At 35.2% G+C, this 9,134-nt stretch overlaps 1 protein-coding gene across 5 annotated transcripts in view; it reads left to right on the top strand.

Annotated features, from left to right (window-relative positions):
- The first annotated feature begins 306 nt into the window (after window positions 1-306).
- LOC124423919 overlaps window positions 307-9,134 on the top strand; it is a 128,591-nt gene continuing 119,763 nt past the window's right edge. For 3 of the 5 annotated variants that reach the window (XM_046962292.1, XM_046962290.1, XM_046962291.1), the window contains exon 1: window positions 462-1,978. Coding sequence is in view for 4 of the 5 variants with exons in the window: in XM_046962290.1 (XP_046818246.1) it covers window positions 1,891-1,978 (88 nt within the window). In the remaining variant the exon portion in view is untranslated. Of the gene's footprint in view, window positions 339-461; window positions 1,979-9,134 lie in introns of those variants that run through there. The other 2 variants (XM_046962289.1, XM_046962293.1) reach the window with 2 other exon arrangements.

The raw sequence follows: 9,134 nt of genomic DNA, 5'->3' as shown, positions 1-9,134 counted from the left end.
TTCAAAGAAATGTCGATACTCTAGGATCGAATAAAAAGTATTTCATTCTTTCGAGAAAAGAGGGTTAAGTTTTGTACGGGGTCACGATCATCTTTTTCCCGCGCGCGTGAGTGTTTAACGTATCTTCGATGGCTAGAAAAGAAAGAGGAGAAGGGTTAGGCGAGGCTGGGAGAAACGTTGCCGCGAGATAGGTGAGTAGTGGGGGGAAAGCGCGACGATTGGTCGAGAGCGTGGGGTGGGTACGGGTCGTGTGAATCGTGACGTCACGCGTCGCCTGCTTTGAAATCGGCCAGGCAGTCAGTCGCGCGGCGAACTTCGTGGCGTGCGTCTGTCGATTAGTTTGTGTCCTGTTTATATATCTCTCTTTCTCTCTCTCTCTCTCTCTCTCTCTCTCTCTCTCTCTCTCTCTCTCTCTCTCAATTACTATCCATTTATTTATTTATCTATCTATGTGTTTTTTTTGTTCTTTTTATCTTTTTTTCTCTTTCTCTCTCCTTCTCTCTCTTCTTTTTTACTCTATTTCTCTCTTTCTATCTCGTTTCGTCTCGTGTTTTAGTCTCGTTTTTCGAGTTTCTCCAAACTCGATCACATCGAACGAACGAAAATATCGTAGAAGAATCTCCCTTTGCTCACCCTCCCTCTCCTCCCTCTCTCCCTCCCCCCCTCTCTCTTTCTACTCCTGTCGGATTACTTGATTTTTATCTAGAACGATCTTTTATACGAATCTTCTCGATTACATACGTATATATATATATATTTTTTTTTTCTTTATTGGTTTCTTTCGAGAAGTGCGAAAAATCGTCCGTGAAACTTCGTACGCTTTTCACGAAAGTTTTCCACGTTAAAAGGTCGAGGAAGAGAAGGAGTAGGAGGTGGAGAAGGAGGAGAAGGAGGAGGAAGAAGAAGAAGAGAACCACGTGACCAGAAAGAATCGAAGAACACCACGAACAAATCCTTAGAGAGAGAGAGAGATTCCGAGAAAGAGAAAAAAAAGAAAGAGATAAGGAAGAGAAAGAAAGAGAAAGAGAGAGAGAGAGCTAGCTTCGTATTCTCTAGACGACGAGAAGAGCTCACAGCTGGCAAGAAGGATTAGAGGAAGAGTTACTGTGAGATCAAAGGAAGAAAAGAGAAGGAGAAGGATAATCTAGTGATATATGTACGATCGATAAAAAAAAAAGAAAACCGTCAGTAATACGTACGTACGGATCTTCGATCGATCGATCGATCGATTGGAAACTCGAACAACGTGTTTTGTGTGTTGATTGTTATTTATTAGTTACGTGCGTGTTAGAGATATTGTGTATGTGTGTATGATGTGTGTTATAACATGTTGATGAAGAAACACAGCAAATACAGTGATTCGAGTGACACGATTGAGTACTCCTTGTTTTTGTGAAAATTAATATATAATAAAGAATTAAAAAAAGGATAGAAAACAATCTATATATGTATATACACACACGCGCGTGCACACGCATCACACACTCGCACCACACTTGTATATATTTATACGTAAATCTCTTACATCTTTGCCTCTTCTCTTAGTATTTTTATTATTATTATAATAATAATAATTATATTATTATTAAGGAGAGAAAGAGAGAGAGAGAAAGAGCTCTTTCTCTTTCATACATATACACACACATATACATACATAAGTACATACATTCTTACAACTTTATCCTCACGAGATCGTATATCAGAGTCTGAAGAGAGATCGAAATGGGAGTGGTACTGATGCTGCTGCTGTTGCTGGTGCGCGGATTCGTTCGAGGTTAACCGATCACTCGGTGCCTTCTCGCGCCTGGCTGCTACTCTCGAGTGGATCCTCTCGAAGGGTAATTAGTTATTGGACGTACGAGAAGAGCTGCTCTCCTTCTACATCGTCACATGTCCTTCCTTGTCGTCATGCTGACCGTCACGTTGTTGTTATTCTTCCTGCTACTTGGCTGTCCGATTGCCCATGCGGATAACTTAGGTAAGTTACATTAATATTAGTTTTTATCTTATCATTTTGAAAATATTGGCGATATCGAGAATAGTGATGTATAACGGGGATGAGGTTAAAAAGGGGATTTAAAATTTCTACGTGAAAGGAATTGAGATATAATATTGCTTGTCATTTTTCAAAAAGAATATTATTACCTATGTTCATTTTTTTTTCTCTCGTCATTTTCATATCACATGTAAGTTGCATAGAAATCATTTTTCAAGATCGATTATTCTCGCGACGATCTTTTTATTCCTGTTGACTTTTTTACTTCTTACATTCGACAGCCATACGTCAAAATGTTATACGTGTAAAAATAGCATGGTATTAAAACGTTACCTTTTTGTTCTTTTTCTTCTCTTTTCTTTTTTTACGGACAAGTAATGAAAAGAATAAAAACAAGAGGGATAAAAACGAACATGTGAAAAGAAAAGGAAAGAAGACAAATGTATGATAATGAATCTTGGGAATGGTTTCAATAAATCTTTTTACAATTAACTAAGATCGTTATTATAGTTCGAAAAAACTTTTTCAATAACTTGTTTGTTCTCTTCTTTAATACAGACATTATCATTTATATTTTATATTTACGAAATAATCGATATTTTCGAGTACGTTATCACGGACGAAAAGAAACTTATTTTTTTATTTCTTTTATAATTATTATTATTAATCAGTATTTTCATTTGATCGGAGAAAGAAAACAACGAAACATGGGTGATGTAGTATGGACATAAGCATATGTACATACATACATATATACATACATACATACATACATACATCGTACATACATCATACATACATACATACATTACATAAAAGGTTACGTAAAAGATCGTAAACAAACGTTGATGGAGAATATTGCCATTTACGAGTTGCTTTTTTAGAAGAAAGAAAAAAGGATGCTTTCGATCGAACAAAGACTTCTATGATACGCTCTATGCAAGCGATCAACTTTTCAACGGCGCTTATTATGGATGAATCTCTCTTTCTATGTACATGTGTGTTATATATGTACACATATGTAGTGGTTAGTTATACGTGTAAACATTTTCTTCGAATGAGACTGAACAATCTCTGAAAGAATTTATTTCGTCTATTGTCGACATAGAAGCTTAAATTCATCTTCGTCCGGCGAGTATGATCAGGATAGATAAAAAAAGAAAAGAAAAGAAAAAAAGAGAAGAAAAAAGCAAAGTCAACGACACACTCGGACAAACCGTGTTATGATTTCAACGTCTAACGCTTTCTTTTCGATGACTTTTCTTTTTGTCGTAGAACGTAAAAATGCCGTAACGTTTTCAACGTGCTTTTTCCTGTTATTGAAGAAGTACTAAATCGTCGTCGTCGTCGTCGTCGTCAACATCTACGTCGACGTCGAGATTCTTTCTCTCGCTTAGAAGACGAAGAAGCTCTTTGCGAAGGTTCTTCTTTTGGAGGCTAACGATCGGACTTATGTTAGAACATAACAAAAGGAACGAAAGAAAGAAAAACGCGTATATATTTCACGACAGAGAAATAAGAGAATCTACGAGAAATAGATTCGTTATATATATATATATCATACATACATACATACATACATACATATATATTACTATCATGGATGCATAAGAAAGGAATCATTCGATATCAAGAAAAGTGTAACATTTTCTGTAATTGCCAATCTTTCTTTTGATCTTTCTTTTTCTTTTTTCGTTTATATTTTTGTTCTTTTCTTTCCTGTTTTTATTTTTTTATTTTTTTTATTTTTATAAACAAGTATAGCAGCATTGTTTCTCAAGTTTTATTCGTGTTATCACACGATCACCACGTTTATTTTAATATAGATATAATCGAGAGAAGAGGAGCATTTCTCCTTCGGTAATAAGTTTCTACGTCTCTCTTCTACAAAGTAAGTTGAAATATTGAATTTAAATTTTTCTCCCTGGCCCTTTATGTATCTCACGGGAAAAGTTACTTTGGAAATTTATCGGGACATTCTTTTTTCTTTTCTTTTTCTTTTTATTTGTTTTTCTCTCTTTAATTAACTATATGTCTTAAACCTATGTAATGGATCTTGTTAGAGAATAAATATGAATTAAGCTTTTTGTGTAAGGTCATGTAAAATTTCGAAGTCACACAGACTATTTTAGCGTCACGAAAGTATCAGTTAGTTCGTATTCTGAGAGTTAATATTTGCTATAATCCTAAGTTATACTTAGTGTAGTATGTATTATTATACTAATCATAAGTTACGTTATATGTTTCCTTCCTTTTTTTTTCTTTCTTTTTTTTTTCTTTTTTTTCTTTTTTTTTTTCTTTTTTTTCTTTTTTTTTCATATTATATAACTTGTTTTCTTAAACACAAAAAAATATGCTTATTATTTAGAAGATATATTTTAATGTTGTAATATTAAAATTCTTTTCTTTATACAGTATTATAGCATCGTTCTTTTTTTTTGCTTCCTGACTTTTCTGTATTTTTTTCCTAAGAAAATAAAAAATGAGAGAGGGAGAGGGGGAGAGAGAGAGAGAGTGAGTGAGTGAGTGAGTGAATGAGTGAGTGAGTGAGTGAGTGAAAAGATTAGAGAAAACGCGATTAGATGCGAGAGATCGAGATCGAGATCGAGATTCGACCCCTTGAAGAGATAGGCACCTTTTAGTGGTACACTTCGTCTGCCTGCCAAGAGCGTACCAACCTTTCGACAATTAGGATAATTATGCGCTTAATTATGTTAAACCCGCATCTCTCTTCTCTTTCTCTTCCTCTCTTACTCTCTTGTTCGTCTTGAAACTTTACGTGAGAAGGGATGCATGTTCGAGTCAACGAGCCAGAAACATCGTTATCCGTTTCGTGATAAATTCTCTCCAGTAATATATCCAAATCGATTAAATCTTCAACGGATTTTGCTTCAACAACAACGATCTTCGTTAGTTTCTCTTTCGGAATGGAAAGTAAAGATTCCCCTTTGGATAGTTTATGTTAGCTCGTGGAACTTTCCTATGAAGGAGTAAGGACGAAAGGAGTAGAGGAAAAGTTAGTCAAACTAGTCCCATGCGAGTTTAGAAAGAGATTAAGAGAGGAAAGAAGCGTGAGTTTGGGCATCTCGCATGGTTCGTAGAGGCGACAAATAGCTGCGAAGAGAGGCACGTAATTACCGTCGTAAATCCGTCCTACTGTCGCAAAAGTAAAACGAATAGAAATAGAGAAATAGATAGAAAGATAGAGATAGAGAGAGAGAAAGGGAGGAAGAGAGAGAGATGGACCAAGAGTAGTAAGTATAATACGGTAGAAAAATGGAGAGGTATGTTAAGGGTCTCTCTCTCTCTCTCTCTCTCTCTCTGTGTGTGTGTGTGTGTGTGTATGTGTGTGTGATCAATTTCGCGAGAGAAAGAGAGAGAATATCTTCTATTTCGAAGATGGCACTTTATCGATAGTACTTTAAGAGAAAGAAAGAAAGAGAATTGGAGCTGCTCGTAAATTCCTATTATAATTGGCGAGATATCTCTAAGACGTAAGAAAATTGTGATTGTCGAGTTTGTTTGAAAAACTTGGCGCCATCTCCATAAATCGTTCAGTTGGGTTGAGCTGACGCGTTGAGCGATGGCCTCTTTTCGCGATGGGAGTCGTCGAAACGCTCGCCGTTTGAATGCAAAAACGATGAGAAGAGAGGGAGGGAAAAAGGAAGGAAGGAAGGAAGGAAGGAAGGAAGGAAGGAAGGATGAATGGATGGATGGATGGATGGATGGATGGATGGATGGATGAAAAGAGAATAGAAAAAAAAGGATAGAATAGAAGCGAAAGAAATTTTTGCGAACGGTAATGTGTAGAGTACGAATAGTGTCGTACGTGTTCACTCTTTATTTGGACATCGAAGGTGAACAGGAGGCGAAATGATAAAATGGGCTTCCGTCTCTATGATCGTAAAAAAGAGAGACAGAGAGAGGGAGAAAGAGTGAGAGGAAGAGGAAGAGAGTGGATGTCAAAATTTCAAATGCGTATCGTTAACGAAGATACTGCTTTTTTATTTTCTCTCTTTTTCTCTCTCTATATCTCTATCTCTATCTTTATTTCTCCTTCTTTAACTCGTTTCCAATTTGAGATTCATCAAACATTCTTTTCGACGTATCGATTTAGAGAATTTAACATTTTTGTTATTTTATAAGATTTTTCGTATATACATATCTATTAGCAGTTATTTTTATGATATTTATTCGCGCCGGCAGGTAGTACGTAAATACCTACACATAGTGTACGTTCTCGCATGTGTTTAACACTTATGTAAGCGATAATAGATACTGCCGTTTATCTTTTACGCAATAGATCGATACAAAAATAGCCAAGTTTTTTTTTATTTATTTTTTTTTTATTTTTTTTTTTTTTTTTTTTTATTTTTTTTTTTTTTTTACACCTTGAGACAGAATCGTGAATAGTAGTGGTATTATTGGTAACGGTAATAGAAGAGTAACTCGTGGAGTAGAGTAGTGAAGTAGTGGACTAGTAGTGAAATAATAGTAGTGGTAGTAGTGGATTTGAGTGGTAGTAGTTAAAAGAAATGCACGAAGGAAGACCTTGGCCCATGGTAACCGTAAGAGGGGAAAAGAAGCGTGCTTGCATAATTAATTTCCGTAGTAAACCGTGCCGCGCCGTCTTAAAAGTCAAGTCGAGCTATTAAAAGCTTCTTTCCTTCATTGATTCACCGTCGCCGTACCGTTTTTCCTTTCTTCCTTTCTTCCTTCTCTATCATTCTTTTTCTCGCTATTCTTGTTCATTTACATTTGGCTTATTGTTTTCAACGCAGACTCACGTTCGTCGATCGCGTAGTTCTTCTTCTTTATCAGTGGAATATATTCTATCTCTCTTTTTCTTTGTTTTTTCAAACGATATCTTTTGTTTCTATTATCTTTATTTTTGTCGGAACGAAAGGGAAATCTAATTAAAAAAGATATTTTTTTTTTCCTTCTCTCTTTCTCTTTCTCTATTTATCTCAATCTCCCTTATTTAATATTTTCAAATTAAAGATACGTGCCGATCGAAGAATCGCTTTATTTTAATATACAGCGGAAATGATTTGATTCTTTCATTACTTTTTCCGTCTTTTTTTTCCATTTTCATCTATATCTCACTATTCTCATATCTTTTTGCTACGAGCTGAAAATATAACTATCTATACGTATCCATATGGGGATATATAAAATTATGTATATATATATATATATATATATATATATATATATATATTCGTATTTGAAATATATATCGTATATATCGTATTTTCAAGAACGATGATACTGCGATTAAAAAATATTGCATTTGCTTTTAAAAAATAAAATTTCGTGAAACATATTTCTCGTCTCGTCTCGTTTCAACTCGTCTTGTCTCGTCTTGTCTCGTTTCGTCTCGTTTCTTTTCCTCCTTTATTCTATCTTTGTTGTTAGAATGCCGAACAATATGCATAATCGATTCGATTCTTTAATATGTAGGCAACCGACTAGAAGCATTCTTGGCGCGTTACGAACTCCCTGTTTTCCATCTACAAGTCGGTTATCCATGTTTCCTCTTTCGAAGGAAAAAGGAAAATTTTACGAATCGTAGTATCTCGATTTCGAGCTTTTCCATTCGTTTTCTCTCTCTTTCTTTGTCTCTATCTTCGTCTCTCTAGATTCCTGTTTGTCTGTCTGTTTCTTTTTGGTACACATCGTCCAACCGATTCCAGATTCACCGAGTCGCATAGCTTGCCAATGGTTTAGTATTCCTCACTTCACGGAAGTGCATTTACCTATTGTTTGGATGGATCGTCTTTCTTTCGGATTTGAAAGCACGTCCAATCTGCGTATCTGTTCGCGCGTAAACTTTTCCACTCCTCTTCATTCTCCACCACCTCCTTCTCCTCATCCTCATCCTCGTCCTCTTTCTCCACCTCTTCCATTTTCTTTTCTCTCTTTTAAACTCTACTTCTGTTCTCTCGGCATCAGCGTTTCAGGGCACGTGTAACGGATCACGATGATAGGAAGACTCGTGAAATTGACGTGCCATCGACGACTGCTATAATCGTACATCCGACAGACTTCTTTTGTATCTTTTTCTCTTTTTTCTCTTTTTCTCTATCTTTCTCTCATTCTCTAGCTCTCTCTTATTCTCTCTCCGATTTCGACGTTTTTCTTTTCCTCGTCTCCTCTCTGTCTTTCTTTTGAAAGGATTCTGAACGAAATCATTAAAAATTTCTGAACTCGTTTCCGTCTAATTTCCTTCTTTTTCTATGCTTTTTACATATTCTTTTCTATTTCCCTCCCCCCTTTTTATTTTTTTTATGACGATCCATAATTACAGTAGTATTGTTTTCTTATTGAAAGGGTTCCATTATTTATTTTTTTCCCCCTATTATATGTACGTTTACATTAATACGTTCGATTAAAAGTATATACGAGCTTTTTGAAATGAAAAGGAATTTTCCATGCCTTATATTTTTCTTTTGAAAATACCTGTTAATATATAAGAATAGCTTCAAGTTTTTATCAGATATTTACGCCCGTTATAAAGTTCTTAAATATCAGCTTTGTATTCTGTCTTGTAATTACGATAGAATAAATTTATATAACTACCATACAAAGGATTTACTTTTGATCGAATATTTGTACATATAAAAACAATTTTCTGTATTTCTTGGAAAAAAGAAAAAAGAATAGTATTACGCATGAAAGAAATATACAAACAGACAGAGAGAGGGAGAGAGAGAGAGAGAGAGAGAGAGAGAACGATATTTAGATGTCAATATCAATCGCCTCTATTCAAATTTTTCGTCTGTTTCTTCGATTTTTGTCGACACGTCGACGAAAAAAGAATGGCAGCAATAGAGTTAGAAAATGAAATATTGTTTCAAGTTTAAAATGTCATCGAAATATTTTATCACCGGAAACTTTATTTTATTTCAAAGCATTCCGATGTTTCTAAGGGTAGTCTAGTGACCGTCACCTGTGGAATCACTTCACTGTTACCCGGAAATATATAATATATTAATGTATCATAATGAATCACGAATATGAAAAGAGAGAGAGTGGGGAGACAGAAAAGCTCTATTTAATATCTCTGGTAATTCGAGAGAATCTGAGAAGATTCTCGATTTTATTCGAAGCACAAACTGCTAACGTTGCACATCTC

This window comes from Vespa crabro, chromosome 4 (assembly GCF_910589235.1).
Source record: "Vespa crabro chromosome 4, iyVesCrab1.2, whole genome shotgun sequence".
Taxonomy (NCBI): Eukaryota; Metazoa; Arthropoda; class Insecta; order Hymenoptera; family Vespidae; genus Vespa; species Vespa crabro.
The sequence above is the reverse complement of the archived record's forward strand: the minus strand, read 5'-3'. Positions and strand labels throughout refer to the sequence as shown.